Source organism: Astyanax mexicanus, chromosome 7, assembly GCF_023375975.1.
Source record: "Astyanax mexicanus isolate ESR-SI-001 chromosome 7, AstMex3_surface, whole genome shotgun sequence".
NCBI classification, from domain to species: domain Eukaryota; kingdom Metazoa; phylum Chordata; class Actinopteri; order Characiformes; family Acestrorhamphidae; genus Astyanax; species Astyanax mexicanus.
The window spans coordinates 1,128,711-1,152,246 of NC_064414.1; the positions used below are offsets into that span (position 1 = coordinate 1,128,711).

Sequence of the window (23,536 nt, forward strand, 5' to 3'; positions counted from 1 at the left end):
TAGATAGATAGATAGATAGATAGATAGATAGATAGATAGATAGATAGATAGATCGGTAATGGGCTTCCATTCAGAACCAAAAACAACAGCAATGTCATACTCTCTTAATAACTCAAAAGAACGACTTAGTATGTCAAAATAATGACTTAGTATCTCAGCTTAATCAGAAATAATGACATAGTATCTCAAAATAACAACTTAATATGTCAAAATAATGACTTAGTACCTCAAAATAAAGACTTAGTATCTCAGAATAATGAGTTAGTATCTCAAATTAATGAGACAGCATCCTAAAATAATGACATAGTATCTTAAAATTACAATTTAATATATCACAATATTGACCTAGTACCTCAAAATAATGACTTAGTGTTTTAAATTAATGTGACAGCATTTTGTAATAATGACGTAGCATCCCAACAAAACAACTTAGTATCTAAAAATAATGAGATAGTGATCGGGAATGGGCTTCCATTCAGAACCAATAACAGCAGCAGTGTCAGTGTTTGCAGGTTTAATGGTACAGGCGTAGTTCTGGTGATCAGCCTCACAGCATCTCTACTCTCTCTCACACTACAGTCCTTGAGGAACGCTCCTCTCCTCACTGTGTTCTCCTATATAATTCACACCACAATAAAAGCCTCTTGAACTTGAACTTGAATAAAAGAAAAAAAAAAGGAGAAAAACTGAGAAAAAGAGAGAAAAGGAGAAAAATGACCACAGTGTTCATTCAAAACAGCACACTGAGAAACTGAGCGAGAGAGGCCAGGAGAGAGAGAGAGAGAGAGAGATAGAGCAAGGGAGAGAGAGGAAGAAGAGAGAGAGAAAGAAGAGAGAGAGAGCAAGGGAGGGAGAAAGGGAGGTTGTGTAGTTTCTGTTGCTCTCTCACACCCAGACATCCTCATGCATTAGTCATAGCATGCCAACTGTTCACTCAAAAAACTCTTTGTTATCTCTGCCCCTCGGACACGGGCACACACACACACACACACACACACACACACTCACACATACACTCACACACACACATGCACACACTTGCACACACTCGCACACACATGCATATGAAATGCTGTGCTGTTCCATAATGCCAGTCTGTCTCAACAACAAGAAAAGTACACGCTTTACCCAATTTCCGCAGAAAAGGTCAGTCCAGTCCACTTGTTTATCTGGTGACCAATCATCACTAACTGTGGCCTCAGCAGTGGTTTCTCCACAGCATTTCTCTCTTAACCTTTCTTACACTTCAAAACACATCCTGAGCTTTTGTTCAGGCCAGTTTAGAGGAGAATCGCCTAAAGAAATTGAGCACACACACATACATATACTGTATCTACAGCTCTAGAAGAAAAACAATGAGAGACCACATAAAAATGATGAGTTCTTTGATTTTACCAAATTGAAAACCTCGGGAATACAATCAAGAGGAAGATGGATGATCACAAACCATTAAACCACCAAACTGAACTGCTTGAATTTTTACACCAGGAGTAAAGCAGCATAAAGTTATCCAAAAGCAGTGTGTAAGACTGGTGGAGGAGAACATGATGCCAAGATGAATGAAAAAAACTGTGATTAAAAACCAGAGTTATTATTCCACCAAATATTGATTTCTGAACTATATATATATGTAAATACCTATGATTTCTACAATAAAGAGAACACAGGCAGAAGCGTGAAAATTGTGGACGTAATAAAAAAAAGATATCAGATTTAAAAAAGGAAATGTACAAAACTAGAATAAGAACTTTTTCGCATTTACACTGTAAGTCCAGACCAGAGTCCAAACTAAGGTTCATGGTGCTCTTACACTGTATACTAAAGAACGTTACTACATCTTGTTTCCATCATCTTCCACAGTATGTAAGCTGCATCTCCCTATACATAAACAAATCACTTTTTAGAAAGGTGAGTTTAATTTCACTACTAACCACAACCAGGACTGATGACTGCCAGACCTGCAGAATCAATAAATCACCTAAACAGTCCCTTCTGACAACATGAATCAAACTGGAAAAGGTCACAAAGTCATTTCTAAAGCTTTGAGACCACAGTGATTCACTATTATTCACTAATGGAGAAAACACAAATGGAACAGTGGTGAACCTTCCCAGGAGTGACCGGCCGACTGAACATAATTACTCCAAAAGGGCATGAAGAGCTCATCCAGGAGGTCCATGAAAAAGAATCATCTGGCGTAAAACTCTTAAACACACAATTTTAGGAAAAGAACATCATCCCACATGATGTGGTAGCTCATAAGCACGTGCCGGTGTTATCCACTGTGCCACACACTAAAAAAAACACATCCTGAGCTTTTGTTCAGACTAAAAAGGGGAAAGTACAGCAGGTTTAGCAGCCAGTTTTTCACTCTCTTCCTGGAAAACAGTATAGGGACCTATGATTACAATACAATATAATACAATAGCTTTTGAGATTTTACGGTTTCCTGTAGAATCATAACATAATTAAAATCCCAGGTATTCACTGCAGTCCCCATGCCCACATGTGCACTATACCCAGATACCCAAGCCATTAGTGAATAGAGATATAACAGTTAAAAGAGAGAGGAGCAGTGAGTGGTAGAGCAGCACTAATAGGCTTAAGTACACAGGAAATCAGTAGATGGCCCAACATAATGAGAACCGAATTGGGTAAAAATACATTTCACTTTGTTTACGCATCCGTGCAGACAGCAGATATTAAATCAATTCAAAAATGAACCAATAAATGTTCAAAACCAAGTCCATTACAGTCAATATAGACAAGGACTCAACTGGACCTGAACTGAGTGACCTACAATAGTAGGGGTTTATATAGTTCATCCAGGAAGTTTTTATTCATGCAATTAAAAGTTAAAATAAAGTTTTGATATCTCCTTATATACCAGTACAAACAGGTATTGTGGTCATTAAAAGTTAGGATTTCTAAAAAATATGTTTATTACCAACTTATTAACAACCTACTACAATACAAAAAAAAGAATTTCAGTAAAATTCAGTGAAACTGCACTTGCCAGATTTTTTATTTTTTTGTATGATTGAAAAATTGAAAGTTGTATTGTAGTAATGAACATATTTCCAGTTAATTAATGCAGGGACCTATAGTATATACTAATGATAGACTGATGATAGTATAACAAATTATACTCAGTATATTAGTTAAACATACATTTATCTGCCCTTATTTAAATATTTTGCATCTATACCCTCAGTTTGGAATTGAACCATGATGTTAAAGATCTAAATCATTGTGTAAGAGTGTTGCGTGTGGTGTAAAACTATTAAAACTTCAAATGTTCTTTTTTAATTTTTGTTGGCATATTATGCCAAACTCACTTTTTTGCATCCTTTTGTATTTTCACTTTGGTGTCGACTGACCTTATATACACTTAAAAGAAAAAAAACGTTTTCTGTGAATCAGTTTAAAGGGTTTGGTGTCAGAAATCATTTGCTTCTATGAGACCTTTAGATGCTCCCTTATTCGGACACAAAATAAGCAAGAAAAATCTGAGTTCCAGACCAGCATGTATAGTTGCAATATAGTGCAGGGTGAAGTTGCTTTAACAGTGAAGGCTAAGAAATGTGCTGCTGTGCTTTTAAACACAGTGTTTTCTACAGGAAGTCTGTGCAGAAAGAGAAGAGCAGTGCGGCATGAGCAGAGAGTGCTGCACATACGGCATCCAGTGTGTAAACAGCTTAGCATGGAGCAGCAGCAGAGACAGTGTTTGTTCATAGCTGTATATATTATCTGGATAATTAATCACCTGAACAGCATTTTAGCTCAAAAAGAAAGAGTATTTTTGATAGTTGGGTCGTATTACAGTTGTTTTGTTGTTTTGGTCCACACCTGATATATATACATATATATGTGTGTGTGTTTAGTGGCTCAACTTAACTCAGTCAAGTCATCATTTTGCTTTGACTCAGGTAAGTTGTAAATACATAGAATTTTAGGTTTATTCAACTTATATATATATATATATATATATATATATATATATATATTATTCAACTTAGGTTTTTCAACTTAATATACAGTATATATATGTATATATATATATTGGTATTCTCACCATATTTAGCATATTTTTATCGAACTGCCAATACAGCATAACACTAAAACAGCACCAGAATAAACACTGTAGCTCCAAGCCAACATACTGTGATCACTAGGAACCAGAGAATAAAGGTAACTTGCTCTTACAGCCTATAACACTGAGACCTGACTATCAAACACATATATTACACACTAATGCACGACTAGGATAAGATAAAAAAGCTTTGGTCAACAGATAACACAAACACAAAGATGGTAAGTAAGGGAGAGGCCACACCCAATATGCAAATATATATGGTGTCACTGTAGAAAGAGCAATGACACATGTAGTATAACTAAAGGTTGGTTGAAATTCTAAGTTTTCAGGTAGAAAAGTCGTTCGGGGCGGTTAGTTCACTCAACTTCATAATATTAGTTCTCCTGACTTTTTAGAGTGTAGTGCTGGTGTGAAAACACTACTTAAATTTTAATACAATAAATAAAAGGCAAATAAAATTAAACCCAGAAAAATACAGTAAATATTATCCTAACTCAAGCTCTCTCATGGTGAAGGTCTGTTCTTTAATTTCCTGCCCTGGCATTCTCTCTCTCTCGCACGAAATATCCTCGATTTTCACCCATGGTGCCGGCGAGAGGCCACAAAATAAGGTTTGGATTACTCAGATGGTTAAAAATAATAAAGACAAAAAGGTCAGCCAACAGCGGCTAACGCAGACAGGTGTAGCGGAGTGTGGCACCATGTTCACCGCGGCGAGTCTGCACTTATAAAGAGGGATTAAACAGAAGCGAAAGAGAAGAAAAGAGAGTTAGAAAAGAGACGTGACCTTATTTTAAAAGCCCGGGACTCAGACAGATATTGAGATATCACCGGCTCCTCTGGCCACTGCTGAGTCGAGCTCTTAAAGGGACGTGAGGGCTGAACAGGAGGAGTAGTGATCCAAAAGTGAACCGTCTACAGCAGTTTCTACTGGGACCAGTTCACCCACATCACACCCACATTTAATACAGGAAACCCCAGATACACACATATTCCACAAACTAATGAAGTGAAATTGAATCAATGTAATCATACAGTATATAGCTCTGAAAAAAAATGAAGAGAGCACTTCAGTTTCTGAATCAGTTTCTCTGATTTTGCTATTTATAGGTTTATGTTTGAGTAAAATGATCATTTTTGTTTTATTCTATAAACTATAGACAACATTTCTCCCAAATTCCAAGCATTTATTTGCAGAAAATGAGAAATGGCTGAAATAACAACAAAAAGATGCAAAGCTGTCAGACCTCAATGCAAAGAAAGAAAACACATCCATATTCATAAAGTTCAAAGAATTGTAATCACAGTTTTCATGCATCTTGGCATCATGTTCTCCTCCACCAGTCTTACACACTGCTTTTGGATAACTTTATGCTGCTTTACTCCTGGTGCAAAAGTTCAAGCAGTTCAGTTTGGTTTGATGGCTTGTGACCATCAACAGCTTCAAAAGCTGTATATTGTATACTGTATTCTATACTCTATTTCTAAATTTCAATCGATATGAAAAAACATCAGAGAATGATCCCAACTGATGTCTGTACCTCAGACATCAGTTCAGTTATTGATTCTGGTTCTGATGATCAGAGATTGACAGTGGTAACAGCCATTATGGTCTGGGTTGGGTTTAATGAAGTGCTGCTATGCTTGCCCCATAATTTGCGCCTTAATTAATCAATTAATCTTTCACTAATGAGCCCAGCGAGCTGTGCTGCTCCCGAATGGATAGGTCAGTTATCCGACGGCCCGAGGGTGAAGACAAGTTGGAGACAGACAGGACCCAACTGAGACTGCTCTAGACTTCTCAGCATTCAGATAAACTATGTACAGTATATCTCATTTTAGCTTTTGTTTTTACTTTTTGTTTAACATATTCAAAGTAGCTCCTCTTGTCCAGCTAGACAGAGAGAGAGACGGAGGGAGGGAGATAAAGAAAGACAAACAGAAAGAGGGAAAGATAAAGATAGAGAGAGAGAGAGAGAGAGAGAGAGAGAGAGAGGTAGACAGATATTTGGCTAGAGAATTAGAGAGGTAAAGACAAAAAGAGAGAAAAAGAGAAAGTCAGATACAAAGATAGACAGATAAAGAGAGATATACAGAGAGACAGACAGCTAGACAGAAAGAGAGAATTGATTAGATAGAGAGATGGAGAAAGAGAGATAAATAGAGACAAACAGAAACACAATCAGATTAAAATAGAGAGAAAGACAGATAGATATAAAGAGACCAACAGAGAGGAAGAGGTATACAGATATATGACTAGAGAAAGAGAGAGGGAAAGACAAATAGAGAGAAAATAAGAAAGTCAGATAGATAGACAGATAGATAAAGAGAGATATACAGAGAGACAGACAGCTAGACAGAAAGAGAGAATTGATTAGATAGAGAGATGGTGAAAGACAGATAAAGAGAGACAAACAGAAACACAATCAGATTAAAATAGAGAGAAAGACAGACAGAGAGAGACAAACAGCCAGACAGAAAGAGAGAAATGGAAAGAGAGAGAGAGAAAGAGAAAGAGAGAGATAGACTCATAAGGGAGACTACATAAGCTAGTGATTACATCTCCTGCTCGTTCACTCGTTCTCTTCACTGCCTCACAGCCAAACCAATAAATTATGAATGCTTATTAAAAAAGGGCAATATTCAGCATCCAAAATAAACTCGCGATGCGAGAGACACAAAAGCGAGATAAACAGAAAGTGCTGAGAATCAGTGAGAGAATATTCTCCTCTGAGCGCTCTCACAAACCAGTGCAGTCCCTATGGCCCGCATGCATTCTCTGAGGACTCTCGCATATGCAGATCACTGCAACGCAAATCTGACGACGCAGCTCATCAAAACTTGCTAGGTAGAGCTGAAGAGTTTAAGAGTTTAAAAACCTGCATTTTTTGCTCTGGTTGAATCAGAATAAAATCGTTTGCACGGCTAAAAGTTTGGACCAGAGTTTGAACCAGGGTTAATGTGTTTGTTACGCTGTTTACACCACATTTATTCCAGTTAATATCCTTTTTTTCACCTACATGGGCGGAGTCTCCCTGGACTTTACATTGACTGGATAGTACAATGGTGGACATAGCAGAATGAGCTTTACTCTCACATTTCTTATATCACTCTTTATAAATAAGTAAAAAAAAATTGTCTAGAAATATACTTAAGCAATAGAACACGAGAGGGAGTGTGTTATTCGCAATAACAGCTGGATTGACATCAAAACTTGGGGATTAAAGGGGTTAGGGTTTAGTAAATGTTAGGACCATGAAATTTCGCTAAAACTCTCCTCTTCTGCTCCAGACTTTCAAGTGTGAAAATGCTTCCTTAAACCCTTTCCAGATGGGATTATTTTTTCAGGGGGTTCTTGGGTAATTTTCTCTTTTATGGGGGGGTTTATCCTCTGTGATTTTATTCCCGTCCAAAACAATCATGTACGTGTTTTTCTCAGATGGCCTTTGAGAAAATTACAGGCTGAATTATCTACAGTTCTTCTCTGAACTACGTGCTCCTCCGGTAATTTTAGTCCCGTCCGGACGCACATCTCTGAGTTTCGTCTCCTCGCCTTTAATACAATAGCTATTTGTCCACTGCAGTGCACCGTAATTACCCATTGGGCGCGCCACGGTTTCCACAGAGATCCACGTGAAAAAACATAACAGCGAGTGGAAATGGAGGAGCTACTGAACGCTTTGATGTCACATGACCAAAAAGCCTTAAAAACTCACTGGGCCTCCTGTTTTTTCAATTGCAGTCCGGATGCAGGAGTTTTATCACTGAGTTGAAGTGTGAATTATTTTTTACAGACGTCCCCCTGAGAAAATAATCCCATCTGATGGGGCTGTCCGTTAATAGGTTTCACCAAGTTTGGACCCAACTTGCTCCAATCTAAGGCATTAGTGTTTTATTTAGCACTGTAAATCCAGTGTCACAGCTGTAAAGTTCAGAAGGAAAATTATAATTTATTTATATTGAACACTCGCTTCCTTTGCTCCCTTCCTTTGCTCTTTCGCAGTTTGTGCAAAGCTAGCATAAGATGGACAAGTTTATAAACTACTTTACTGGAAGACCTTTAGGGTCTCTACGTTAACTCAAATACATGGTGTGCACATGATTTGCACTCCATACACAACTGCTAATTACAATATGATGCAATTATGATATTATTATAACATCACATGTTTCATTACATCAGAAATTCCTGGAATATTTTTTCTGCAATGTTACAGACCCTCCTGGAAGCTTCTGAAACTGTTGCTGACTTTTTCTGCCTGCCGGAGCCAAGCTATATCAGTAACAAAACACAAAAAAGGCACACAAAATAAACACACACACCATAGCTCTTACCGTAAACCCCCTGTCCTCGCGTGTAGCGGTGGATGACGGAGAAGAGTAAGATCCAGAAAAGCTCCATGTTCAGCCGAGTCGCCTCATCACCTGCGGAGACACAACTCGGTCAGCTGTCGGTGGGATGCTACCATTACTGAAAACTGCACTTCATTACATCCAAACCTTAAAACCATGGATTATCTAAAGATTAGGATGCTGGGTTGATGGGATTTATTTAAATAGTAGTTATTTTAGAAATTTCCTGCCAAGAGGATCACATGGGTGGTCTGTGGGCTAGATGGGTTTCAGGTGAGTATGAACTACCCATACAGGCCCCACGCAGGGGTGTAATCTGGATTGTGGATTTGATACTGCACACAAAGATCAGATTTAATCGACTCTTTTGAATCATGATTTAAATGAATCAATTAATATTTTTTCATCTTTATAGAAGCGTCTGTTCTGATAAATAAGTCTATAATGTAACTTCTTCTAAACTTTATATAATTTGATTTATAAACAAAAAATAAAATATTGTAAATATTATTAGTAAAATCAACACTATTTGAATCGGTCAGATCTGTTGAAAAGAATCGGCTCTGAGAAAAGAATCGAGGCAGCAAGCTCAGCACCGGCACGCGCTCAGACCCTCATCCGGAGACGCTTTAAATGCCGTTTTTTTAAGCGGGACGCAAAAAAAAAAAGAAAAAACAGAAAACGAACTCAAATCCGAATTTTTACTGTTTCGGTTCGAAATCATAGTCTGAACAATAATGCACGCGTTTACCAAACAGCCACACTAATGCATATGGCACCGAGCGCGTGCACCGATAAGTAAAAAAAATACACGACAAGCATTCTCCACGCGCGAGAACGCTTTCCCCACAAGTTAAAAAATAAAACACATCAGCAGAACGAAATTACCCAATATCTATTGAGGTCTAAGAGTCACTGTTGTTACAGTGGAGTGGTGGCAGCCCTTAATGTAACGCAATGCAACGTTACAAGAAATGCAACCGTTTATAGCAAGAAAGCTTAAAGCCTTAAAGGTTAACCGTGACAGAACTAAAACACCTGAGACACACCCGTTTTCAGACTAATCGTCTCTTCTATAGTTTAAGGACAGGTCTATAGACATGTGCTGCTATTGGATAACATAACAGTAATCACATCATACCTGCATTAAAAAAATTAATATAGTAAAAAACGGTCCAGAACTGTTACCTTTAAATAAGTGAAATATTTTTACTATACTCCTTTTCAGTTGTTTTGCCTACTTTTACAAAACCTCAAGAGTCATGTTGTACTTTAAAGGTACATTTGCACTGTCCAATACTTTACTAAACACGAATGTCCTACCTGAATAACACTTTTTCCTGAGATTGAATGACAGCATTTATAGGTCAAAACCTATTTTTTTCTTTTATTAGATATGCACAGAATCTGAAAAACGTTTCTGTCCTGTCAGGTCCTGTATAGGGCGAGTTTCTGGTCAGGTCATTTTACCTGTTTAAACTATTTTTACACCAAACCTATACCAATTTATCTGAGTTGTTTGTCTAGGAACAAAAATCATCTGATGCATCCAAACCATGCTGGACTCCACCAGACCACCACCAGAACTGGTAAAGTGCTGTAGGCTAGGAGGAACCCTGGAATAAACCTTTTGGTCACAGGCTGATTTAGTGTGTTATTGATCTAAACACTTTGACAGCTGTCACTATAGGTTGCAATGTGATGATATGATTGTTTTTACATTTGGTGGGACCTAGAGTACCAATGGTTCTAGTAGTCAGAACAGAGAAAGAACTACAGCTAGAGGAACCATGGACATGGTGGATATGATTACGAATGTAATTGCAACTGTATTCCAGTTGTCTCCAATAAATAAAGAGTGCTTTCTCATTAAAAGCAAGAACTGAGAGTTTTGGGACATTTTTTCATCCATCAGTCCATCCATTCATCTCTTACTCTTTCCTTCCTATTCACTTTGTCCTGATCAGAGTTCAAATACCACCCAATTTTTTTAATACCACCCAAAAAAAATAACCACAATACTATTCTAAGGCTGTGCCGATATGGAAATACTTGGCAGATAGCGATATCTGGCATGGTATGTTAGTATGTTAATATCTGCCAATGCTGATAGATATAATGTAGATGCATGTATTGTATGGACTATTTATCTCTAAATATTTTTCCCTCATGCAAATCCGAAAATCTCCACAAAAAGTCAATGTGAAGAATTGATTCCAAGCCTTTTTGAAGCATTTCTTTTAGACCATTCATGTGAAATTTTAGGACACTGTAGACACAACCATATCAAACTGCATCAACTGCCAGATTATAATAATGTAAAAAAGTATGACATAGACATTTTTTGGTATTGTTGGCTATATTCTGTAGTATAATAAACGTATAAAGAAAGGAAAAAGTAGAAAATATTTAGAAACTCTGGTCAAATCCAAAAGTCTGTATTACTAATAGTATTAAAAGTAACAGTTCCAGACCTATATGTAGTATATACATGGTGAAAATATCATACAGGCTACATAGTTATAGAACTTTTAGAACATTGAAGGTATTATCGCGATACTATAGCTATAGCTACCTGTATTTATATCTGCCCAGCAGAGCTGAGATTGGAAATCCACCTTGAGTTGGTTTTACGATCCACGAGTAAATATTAGTTTAGTCCTGGTTTGTCCACACCTGAATGCGAACGGGAACGCTTTCTTAACCCGCCGTTTTCTCCACGTACGAGTTTTTTTTTATGCATTTTTAAGGGGTTTTAATGGTTTTTAAGGTTTCCGACTGACTTACCTTGTCGTGAGGGAGCTGAGAGCCGGTGGAAGTCGATCCACAGCCCCGCTTGAAGAAATATCTCGGGCTCAGACTAATTGAGAAATGTCGAAGAAATCCGAATTAAAGAAAGAGAGCGAATATATCTCCGCGTGGAGAAGAAAGCGGAGCGTGAGGAAAGCTCTGGAGCGATTTTAGAGAAGGTATTTTTGGTTCCAAACGCGCGTTTATAAAACAGCGGCGTCTCCACCACCGAGCATCAGCGCGTGCACAAATCCAGAATTCCTGCGCATCCCTCTGTCCAAAAAACTTTTTCCCAGGATTTTCCAGAAAGACAGCTTTACATCCACACGACACGGACTTCAGATAGACCAACAGCTCGCGCTTCGCCCGGTTTTTTCTTGTTGTTCTTCTTGCAGAAGCTTTGGTTTCAGTCCATCTCCAGCGGCTCGTGATCGGACTGGACTTTCCTCAGCCTGGGCTCCGCTCTTCTGATTGGATTCTCAGAGAGAAGCGGCGAGAGAAAGTGAAATCTGGCTGGGCTCGAACGAGTAAAAGAGAGAGAGAGAGGGAGAGAGAGAGAAAGAGAGAGAGCGAGAGACAGGGAGAAAGATAGTCCGTCCGCGACAAGAGGCGGACTCCAGCATCAGCATCACTTTCTCTCTCTCTCTCTCTCTCTCTCTCTCTCTTTATTGGCATGACCATGTTCAAAGCATTAACTCAACACAAGTGAACTTTCTGTACATTAAGGAATGCATATGTAAAAATAAAATAAAATAAATCATATATATTATTTATAGGGTATGGGGAAAAAAGAATAATAATAATAAAAAATGAAGTCATAATAATAATAATAATAATAATAATAATAATAATAATAATAATAATAATAATAATAATAATAATAATAATAATATATATAATAAAATAAATAATATATTCTTCTCTCTCTCTCTCTCTCTCTCTCTCTCTCTCTCTCTCTCTCTCTCTCTCTCTCTCTCTCTCTGTCTCTTCCTTCTCGCTCTTAACCTGGAGTTCAGCTATACTAGGTTTTTTAAAAAAAATAATAATAAAATAATAAAAAAATAATAAAAAAAAAGCCTCAAAGGTTTTCCACACTTCTCTCTCTCTTTCCATCTCTCTTTCTCGCGCGCGCCCTGGACCTATTATAAAACAGAAGGATGAGTATATAAAAAAGAAAGGATGACTATAAAATAAAAAGACGAGTCCTGATTAGCATCTTCTCCTTTTCCACCGGACCATTCATTAACCACCCCCTCCAGCCCCGAGACCACCCCCACAAATACAGCCCGAAACTAATTCCTATCTCTGAGGATCTCCGTCCCTGTAATCAGTGCAGTTCACCTGGTGTCCACAAGACGGAGCATTTCCTTTCAGATCAGGGGTGTCAAACTCATTTTCACCGAGGGCCACATCTGCATAATGGCCAGAATTAAATGTAATATAAAATAAAAGTAACCATCCCTAATGTTAAATAACTTACTTATTTAACATTTAAAAATTACTTATTCAAATAAAAAATTACAGTTGCATTATTGTTTGTTTGTTATAAATCCACAAACTCCATCAATCAAGGATCAAACAATTCAAGTGCATAAAAAAACATAAAACACATCAAGTTATAATATTAACTTTGATCAAAACGTTTGACATACTGAAAATGAAGGCTTAATTAGTAAAACATTAAAACAATTGTGAGCTGCTAAGAACATGTGTGACAGAAAAAAAATCACAAAAAAAAATAACGAGATGCTTTGATTACAATAAACAAAAAAAAGATTGTCTGCAAAATTATGGCAGCGTTTCCACATTAATAAAGTTGCTTACACCCTGCATGCAGTAGGTGCACCGCGGTACACTGACCCCCATAGGATTAAATTGTTTCTCCAGCAGCAAAGCAGTTTGCCGCTGTGGCAATGTGGTGCTGAAAGCGATGCGTTTCCCCGCCCAAAACCACGCCTCCGGCACTACTGCTCACCACAGCCACAGTTCATGGTTCAACTTGGCTGACTCTGCGTTCAGTGTGTAAGCTCCATGACTACACTGCCGTGTAGTGGCGTTAAGCCGTAACTTTGCAGGTATCACCATCGACATACATTGTGGGAAATGTAGTGTTTGGTCAAAGCACACTTCTGACCTATTCATTTTCAGACACCTTTCAAGCTCTCGCATATCTGATCCGCAGGCTTTGAGTTTGACACGTATGTTTTAGGCCCTTTAGTCACAACCAGCCTCTCCCAGATCCAGAGAGCAGAAGCTCATTCTGGTCATGTTCAGGGTTTCAGGTCTGATTAGGCCACAGTGAAAGACTGTAATTGGCACTTTAATGCTGGTTGGTGGCAGATCTGATGTAACTCTCAGGAGAGAGATTGGACTGCAGTGATGTAAAACAGCAAATTGGCGCACAGGTGAAAAGAAAGGACGAGCAGGGACGAGTCTCCACTTTTTATTATTTTCATAAATTTTTCTTTTTGATTTACTATTTATCAATTTGAGTTTTAGTGCTGATAATGCCCAATTCACACAGATTGATTAGGTGGATGCAGTTAATCTCTACGCCCAAGTGCTTGTGGATACTCAATATCCGACATTATAATATATATATATTTTTTAAATATACGTTTTGATAGTTTCCAACATTTCTAATCAGTCCGCAAAAAAAAAACAAGGATCTGTATATTGCTGGGGTTTTTCACATTATAACATAATTTGTATGTGGTTAATTACATTGCATCAGCATTTTATGATGAATGCACCAATAGAAATGCTCTAAAATGATCTTTAACACAGATTTCCATCAAACTTCACCTTTTTTTGGGAATTATTTATTTTGACCTGACAGGAACGATTTATTCTCAGTAGTACTATTTAAATTAAACCCTTTCTTATAAGATGCAGAGCTTTCAGACCTCAAATAATGCAAAGAAAACAAGCTCATATTCATAAAGTTTTAAGTCAGAAATCAATATTTGGTGGAATAATCCTGTTTTTAATCACAGTTTTTTCATGCATGTTGGCATCATATTCTCCTCCACCAGTCTTACACACTGCTTTTGGATAACTTTATGCTACTTAATCCTGGTGCAAAAAATCAAGCAGTTCAGATTGGTGGTTTGATAGCTTGTGATCATTTAGCTTCCTCTAGATTATATTCTAGAGGTTTTCAATTTGGTAAAATCAAAGAAACTCATCATTTTTAAGTGTCCCACAAAAAAGAATCAGCTCCACCCCACACACAGTTTAATGAATCATAAATATTAAATATGTTTTTTTTTATTTCAGATCAGAAGAATTAAGATTATTATTAGACTCCACGCACTACAGGATCATCTGGAAAGATCATTATTTAGCATTGCTGTTAAAAGAACAAATCAGCTTTAATATGGTCCTGATTATTCTGTAGTGTGAGCGAGGCGTTAGATAGGAAACAATAGCATGGCGTCATAACAACACATCTGAGCTGATTTATATGAGGCATATAATTGCATGTTTTGAATACATGCTATTTTCTGACCATTTCTGACCATTGTAAGACTCAAATAAATAAATAAATAAATAAAACAAATATATTATTAATATAAATGTCAGATTCTTTTTTTTTTTCTTTTCCACCACTGTTGCAGCACTGTGAGAGCATTAACAGCACTACGCTTCAGACAGGCGAGAGCATTCCAGCAAATTTTCCTTCCTAGATCAAATCAACCCGATGAAATCAATCACCTTTTTTTTATGAGTCACTGTTTAGTAATTACCATGGCAACTGCTTGAGGCAGAGACATCTGAGAGCGGGCAGTGCCCGTTACAGCAATAACACACACGGGTACTGCCAAAACAGAAAAATCACATCCACAGATTAACAAGGCCTGACCTTGGTGCAGAATTTACTGAAAGAATGGGAAGGAAATATGCATCCTATGATTGTGAAGCAGAATTGAATATTGTTAATTATTATTGTATTTCTAGCTGTATTTTAGACTGTATAGGAGGTTATTCTCTATTATTCTCTCCCTCTGACTCTATCTCTACATATATACACACATATATATATATAGATCAAGCATGGCAGCGTCCCTGTTTCTTCCCTCATATTCCATTGTTTCAGCTCCACTAATCATATAGGACACTGTACTTCTATAATTATAGACTATAATTAGTCCTTCTCTCTCTTGGTATCCTTTAATATGTGTCTCAGACAAACTTCTGGAGTGGTTTATATGATCAGATTTGTTTTAAATGTGTCTTAGTCCATCTCCTAAAGTAACTTCAGTGATTTGATTTGTATGTGTTTTAAATGCGTCTCAGACCACCTCCTAAAATCATCTCCTGATGATTAGCTCTTTTATATTAGTCATCTTTTATATTAGTCTCTTTTATATTAGCTCTTTTATATTAGTCTCAGACAATCTCTCGAAGTGGTTTGTGCAATCAGATTTGTATCTGTTTCAAATGCAACTCAGACCACCTCCTGAAGTGGTTTTAAATGTGTCTTAGACCATCTCCTGAAGTGGCTTGTGTAATCTATTTTGTATCTGATTTGAGTGCGTCTCAGACCATCTTCTGAAGTAGACTGAGTGATCTGATTTGTCTCTGCCTTAAATCTGTCTCAAATCATCTTCTAAAGTGGCCTAAATGATTTGATTTGTATCTGCTTTAAATCTTAGAATACCTTAAAATGCTCTCTTAAGTGGTCTATGTAATCAGATTTGTATCTGTTTTAAATGTGTCTCAGACCATCTCTTGCAGTGGTTTAGGTGATTTGATTGTATTTGGTTTAAATGCGTCTCAGACCGCCTCCTGAAGTATTTTAGCAATCGGACTTGTATCTGTTTAAAATGCGTCTCAGACAATATCTTGAAGTGGTTTGTATAATCGGATTTGTATCTGGTTTGAATGAGTCTCAGACCACCTTCTCAAGTGGTTTAAGTGATCGCATTTTTATCCCATTTAAACATGTCCTGGGTGTGTTTACTCTGCCTCTCTCTCTCTGACTCTTTCTATATCCGTCTCTCTCTCTCTCTCTCTCTCTCTCTCTCTCTCTCTGTCTCTCAGACTCTCTCTCTCTGCCTCTCTCTCTCTCTCTCTCTCTCTCTCTCTGACTCTTTCTATATCCGTCTTTCTCTCTGTCTCTCTCTCTCTCTCTCTCTCTCTCTCTGTCTCTCTGCCTCTCTCTCTCTGACTCTTTCTATATCCGTCTTTCTCTCTGTCTCTCTCTCTCTCTCTCTCTCTCTCTCTCTCTCTGTCTCTCTGACTCTCTCTCTCTGCCTCTCTCTCTCTCTCTCTCTCTCTCTCTGTCTCTCTGCCTCTCTCTCTCTGCCTCTCAGACTCTCTCTCTCTCTGCCTCTCTCTCTCTCTCTCTCTCTCTCTCTCTCTCTCTCTGTCTCTCTGCCTCTCTCTCTCTGCCTCTCTCTCTCTCTCTCTCTCTCTCTCTCTTTCTGTCTCTCTGACTCTCTCTCTCTGCCTCTCTCTCTCTCTCTGTCTCTCTCTCTCTCTCTCTCTGTCTCTCTGACTCTCTCTCTCTGCCTCTCTCTCTCTCTCTCTCTCTCTCTCTCTCTCTCATATTTTTCTGTTTTGGGGGGCAGCCAGCTTGCCTGGCACAGTTTGCCAAAAGAGCATCATGCTGGCACTTGGTGTTGTTTCTTGCATCATAAATGAGTATGCAGGGTTGGCATACTGTGCCTGGGTGGCAGTCATACCAACCAAGCCCACTGTGCCTCTTGGGTCTCTTTCATCCTCCCTTCTGTGCCCATGCAAACACCACGAGAAGCAGACAGGAAGCCCCTCAAGACCAGAGTCAAATATTCTTGGAGCCTGAATGGAATTACTCAGCAACATATGCAACCATGTCTGATTAGGCCTTTTTCACTATAATGCCTGTGTTAACCGTGACATTAAAACTCATTTATTGAGTTTAATCTGTTTTGCCATTAACAGCTTCTTTTCTATTGGCTTCTGTCACAAACTATTTGCATACTGGGTGTGTCCAACAGTTTCTGACAGACATTCACCATCAGTGTGTAGTGATTCCCCCTGGGCTACCTTACAAATAAATCAACTTCCCCTTTAGTTGTAATGAATAACTTGATGTTCTAAGTTATGTTAACTTAAGCTTTCATTCTCCATTACTTAACTCTTTTAAGGCAACCGGTTTCCTCAATTTTTTTAAGTAAATTCAACTTATCCAGGCTCACAGTGTATAAAAATAAAAATCAGGTCATTTTTTATATGTCTCTGTAGGCACAGCAGGTCTCACAGGCCCAGGGCTAAAATGTTTTCTGTACAACTGTTGTTGTAAACAATTAGCCGTGTAGCAGGGGCAGGTGTGTTACCTCACTCACCTGCCAGGTGGGCTTCACTAGAAAGGTCAGGTGTGGTAAATCTCTTTCCCACACGTAGGAGGCAGCAGCTGCAACTTGTCATTGCCCACAGCGGCAGCCATTTCTCAGCGGGCTAATCTGCGGGGCGGTCGCATAGAGACGCCCTTGGGAGGCAATACTTCATAACCTCCTCACAGCCAATATCGGAAACAAGGAAACGCGCCGAGACAAGAGGTGTGCGGAGGGGCGGGCGAGCGAGGCCGAATCATTACACAGCGAGATAATGGCCGCGTATCGATTGCTCTCAGCCAGGATTCCGATTTCATGTTTAAAACAACACTGATCCTCATTAGGAAAAGCACACGGGGCTGAGGGTGGGGGGGCGGCGACTCGGCTCAGACCTACAAACACCCAGCCATCAATGCCAAGGACACAATAGAGGAGAGAGAGGTAAATACAGGCTGATAGATCCACCCCCCCACATCACTCTGACATTTTAGGTGGGCTGTTGTTTAATCCCGCTAAGTCTCATTTATCGGTGGAGGTAATAAAAGCATGCTGTAATTTCATCTGCGTTTTGGATGAGGAGGCATTTCCTGTATTTTGTCTTCCCATGAAAATATACCCAAATCAAGCTTAACATTATGACCACCCATTTTTTTTTCAGCTCCACTGATCATATATAAGAACATGTTGCAAATGTGTTCTGAAAGCAAATGTATGAGTTAAAATATTTAATGTTAAACAAATGTACCTATATCTTATAAAGAGGTTATATAGAAACAGTCTTTAGATAAAGTCTTTGGCATCTGCCCCGTCAGCAGCTCAGCTCTTGATATATCCACAATACAGGGAGGAACAAACCTGTTTTATTCTATAAACTATAGACATAATTTATCCAAAATTCCAAATAAAAATATTGTCATTTAGAGCATTTATTTGCAGAAAATGAGAAATGTCTGAAATGACAAAAATATACCTCAAATAACGCAAAGAAAACAAGTTCATAAAGTTTTAAGAGTTTGGAAATCTACAGTAAATTTGGTGGAATAATAACCCTGTTTTTAAAGCGCAGTTTTAGGAGTCATGCATCTTGGCATCATGTTCTCCTCCACCAGTCTTACACACTGCTTTTGGATAACTTTATGCTGCTTTGCTCCTGGTGCAAAAATTCAAGCAGTTAAGTTTGGTTTGGTTTGATGGCTTGTGATCATCCATCTTCCTCTTGATTATATTCCAGAGCTTTTTTGAATTTATTGTTTTCCAGAGCTTAACAGACAAAACATGATATGTACTGTATATTGGGTTCATGCAGTCTGCAATTTTAAGGGCTTAAAGTAGACTTTTCTGCACTTTTTCCCTCCTTTTTTGTAAAAAGAGTATAGGCTTAATCCCTGTCCACAGAACCGATCCTCAGAGTCTATTCAGAGAAGACTGAAACCTTCAGATTTGAAGGTTTGAAAATCTATAAGCGCTGGCTAATTTGGGCTTCTGTCTCTCGCTGTCTCTCTCATTAGGAGTCAGGCATTTGGTAGTTCAGTGCGATATCGATCCGGCAGCCTCATCAAAGTACGAGAGGCGGTCTGAAGCAGCTGAGTGTGGACAGCTCAATCCTCACACATCACCCAGACAGAAACACACATCACTCAGAAAGTCTACAACACCAGTGTGCCTGCCTGCCTGCCAGCCTGTATCATACGCATAAACAATGTACACTGAATAAAGCAATGCAGTGGATTTATTAATACTCACATGCAAGTAGTGTTGCACTGAATATTTGGCAACCAAAAATAATTGGTTGAAAAATATGGACAAAAAAGCACTTTCAGTTTTTCGGACGAATAAATGAAAAGCCTAAAGAATTTATACCAAACAATGACAAATTCATTTGAAGTCAAATTGCAGTAATTCCTCTAATATTAGGATTTTTTTTAATCTTCTGTGTTACATATCAGAGCACCGATAAAAGTAAGAATCAGACCTGGCAGGGATAGCAGCCAAACGGCAGGTTTAAGTTCATTTTTTAATCAGCTAAATAAAATAAAGCGTTCAGCATCACTTATCATACCTGGTATGAGTTAACTCATTTTGTGTTTTCCAGTTATGAGCTGTACAGGGCTAGGATAGTAACGCCAGCTGACTGGCTGCCTTTCACATGTGATTAAGTAGCGCTGCTGAGGTAAATTCATGTTTAAGTTGCCCGCTGAGGTAGCATGCTAGTTAATTATGTGACTAGAGCAGCACTACTGAGGTGGATCTATAATTAGAATAGCACTGCTCATGCTTAGAGTAGTGCTAGTAAGGTAAATTTAGAGTTTAGATTAGAATAGCACTGTTTAAGTAAACGTATAACTAGAATAGCACTGTTTAAGTAAACGTATAACTAGAATAGTACTGTTGAGGTACATTGAGGACTAACAGTGCACTGAATAGATTTATTATTAGAGGAGCACTGCTGAGGTATTAATGCTGAGGTGTTAATATGTCAATATATGGCACGTTGAAAATGTTCAATAAGTGTTTTATAAGTGTTTTTTTTTTTTAAAACATCTTAAAAAACATGCATATTTTCATTTTGGTAATAGATTTTTTGAAGGAATTCTGTTGTGTACCAGACAATTCTCAAGGAGAATGTCCAGCCAACTGTTCGTGACCTCAAGCTCAGGTGTACTTGGGTTCTGCAGCAGGACAATGACCCATACCCTCTTAACTGGCTACATTACAAAATCTACACTAAATCTTGAGGATTTCTATTCAAGCATAACATAAAATGTTTTCATGTTTGATAAGGAATGTTACTGAAAATTACACATAATTATAATCATAATAGAAAATATATGAAAAAATATTTAAATAAATCTGCCAATGACAAAATATAATGAATACAAACATAAAATTGGCTCTTTCCTGAACTTCATTTGGGTTGATTCCTGTTTCATCAGTAGTTACAATGTTATTACATGGGTTATTAATGTGTAACTACAAAGTTATTAGAGACACTTATTATAAAGTTTGAGCAGAGATTTTACTTCAACCACTTATTTATGTGCATGAATAAAAGTTTTTTTTTGTTTTGTTCTGATATTAAAGTGTAAAAATATCAGTATGACAAAAAAAAGGTAGAAACAAAAGAAAAATCTATAGGGGCAAATACTTTTTCACGCCACTGTATACATGCATGCCTGGCTATGGTGTGGAATATTCCATTCCCACAAGAGCTCCACATTTCTCTCTCATCTAAAGGCTGAAAGACAGACAGCCACACATCCACATCCCTCCTGGTTGTGAAGTCGGCACGCTGGCTCATGTTTAAATAAAGCCGGCGCTGACTGCTGCGGACTGGAGAGGCCTTTGTGTGTCTCCAAGATAAGAGATGACCACTCTGCACCAGTCAGGGATTAAAAGGCGCTCTTGAAGGGATAATGTCACTATTGCCGTTCCTGGGCCAGAGAAACCGGCCAGCATCAAACCTCGGGCCACCCTCTGAGCCGGCGATTCACTGACCCCAGATCTGACGCTGCAGGACCGGGCGGATGGTGTGCCCCGGGGGCATCTGAGAACACTTTAAAAGGAAGCAGATACTGTAGATAAGAATGCTGTGAATATAAAGAGCCCCCTGTTGGTAAGAGCTGAAGTATTCGGTTTCGATTTTTTTAGAGAATTTCACTGCAGACAGTATGAACCCAAGATAATGTCCTGTTTTGTCTGCTCAGCTTTGTACTTTATATTTCATTTATTTAACCCTTTGAACTCTGGGCTGTTTTGATGTGTTTTTTCTCCGTTTTTGTTTCCAGTTCCTCTTTCAGGTCTTATAACACAGTAATTATATGACAGACAGACACATGCCCTGATCTCTTTTACTCCAGAAGACATACGGCTGCTCAAAAATATCATCATTTAAAATGTAAAAGGAAGCAGAATTGTTATATTTTCCTGGAACTGATCATGTTTTACTCAAAATTTTACCAAGCGCCTGTTTTTATTTTGTACTTATTTTTGAATGTATAGACTTTAAATATATTCACACCTTCACAGATATCTTTTCAAAAATGGTTAGACTAGAGTGATTATGAGTTATAAGAAAGCATAATAATATTGATAATATATAGTTCATTACATGGTTTATTAATTATTACTTTGATAAAATACATGGAGAAACAGCATCAGGTGGAGTTATTTATTTTTCTTGATAATCAATAATCACACCTCTAGGATACATGTAGATACTAAAAACCTGACACTCAGAGCAGCCTATGCCTTTCAGTGTTTTAATCATCAGGACACACAAAGAAAACTATATACAAAAATGTAAACTGTAAAAATGTAGAGCGCCCCCTGTTGGCTGTGACTAAAGCATCGACTTCTCAATGGTTCCCATCCAAACCCTCCAAAATCTCATGTCTACAAAGGAAAGTCAGCCAGTCGCCTTCTCAGAAAACACGTCCAGCGACATCATCCACCACATATAAATCAACAATTCCTCCCAGACATCCGCCAGCCACCATTTTCTTTCTTTTCTATCAAATTCACACACTGCTATGACACATTCGGTGGCGGAGGAGGTGGCGGGGGGGCAGGTTGCTGTGTTACTGAGGCCATATGCTGGAGTTTCATATTCAATATAACATCTGAAAAGAGAAGTCATAAATAAAAAGCTGCTTAATCTCCATGCGTCATCTCCGAGTATCACACACACACACACACACACACACACACACACACAACACACACACACACGCAGTCAGTGATGCTGAACCGTCTCTTAACGCCTCTCCTCTGCATCTCGCCTTTCAATTACTTTCCTTATCAGACGCCTTCCAGCCCTATTAGAGCATGCACTGGAGTAAATTAGAGAACACAACCTCAGAGGATTACACAGCCATGAGCGTGAGCGTGAGTGTGTGTGTGTGTGTGTGTGTGTGTGTCTGCACAGGGTCACTAGGCAGTCGCTAATGAACACCCCGTCAGAGTGTGTGTACAGAAGGATTATTCATATGAGTGAGCGCTCACACTGTCCAAACACATTTAAGAACGTGTGAAGAGACGACCACAAAGGAGCCCATCACACACACACACACACACGTCCAGATCAAAGAGACAGAAAGAAGATGCTTTTAACAACAGACAAAAATGAAAAAATATGGATAAATACAAAAAATATATATTTTATGCATACATAAGTAATGCAACAACATTTCAACAGTACATATTCACCATATTCACCATATTCACTACTCACTGATGCTTCACTACTGATACTACATGGATTATGACATGTGTTGATGTGTTACTGATACTCTATTAAGAGTTTATTAACCATCTACACTCATGAACACTCAACAATGACACGCCTGATACGGACACTGTAGTTCCTAACTTCTAAATCTTTCCCCTTCCCATTAATGGACATGCACTCCTCCAGAACTACAATCCCCAGCATGCATCTGACTATATCACGTCAAATAACAAAAAAGATGCAGAGCTTTCAGACCTCAAATAATGCAAAGAAAACAAGTTCATATTTATAAAGTTTTAAGAGTTCAGAAATAATCAATATTTGGTGGAATAATCCTTGTGGTTTTTAATCACTGTTTTTATGCATCTTGGCATCATGTTCTCCTCCACCAGTCTTACACACTGCTTTTGGATAACTTTATACCACTGCTGATTTAAAAATTCAAACAGAATTAATTAATTCATGATAATTAAAAGTAACTATGTAACTTTTACTCAAATTACATTTTAAATTGAATACTTTTTTACTTTTACTTGAGTAGATTTTTAGATGGGTACTTTTACTTTTACTTGAGTAGAATTTTAGCAAAGTAAAGGTACTTTTACTTCATTACATTTTTTCAGTACTTTTTTCAACCTCTGGAATTCATTAGGGTGACCAAGCATTGAGAAGTTGTTGGACCTGCTGCCGCTGCTTAAAAAAACCCTAACGTTAGAGAACACACTGCAACCTGACTTAAAAAGTATGAAT

The 23,536-nt window shown here is 38.1% G+C and overlaps 1 protein-coding gene across 1 annotated transcript in view; it reads right to left on the reverse strand.

Annotated features, from left to right (window-relative positions):
• The window catches only part of LOC103023441 (MAM domain-containing glycosylphosphatidylinositol anchor protein 1), a 229,565-nt gene extending 217,736 nt beyond the window's left edge, over nt 1-11,829 (reverse strand). The window contains exons 1-2 of the mRNA XM_022685148.2: nt 11,237-11,829; nt 8,432-8,521 (exon numbers count right to left, since the gene is read on the reverse strand). Of these exons, the coding sequence (XP_022540869.1) occupies nt 8,432-8,498 (67 nt within the window). The 5' untranslated portion in view covers nt 8,499-8,521; nt 11,237-11,829. The remainder of the gene's footprint in view (nt 1-8,431; nt 8,522-11,236) is intronic.
• Nucleotides 11,830-23,536: the final 11,707 nt, after the last annotated feature.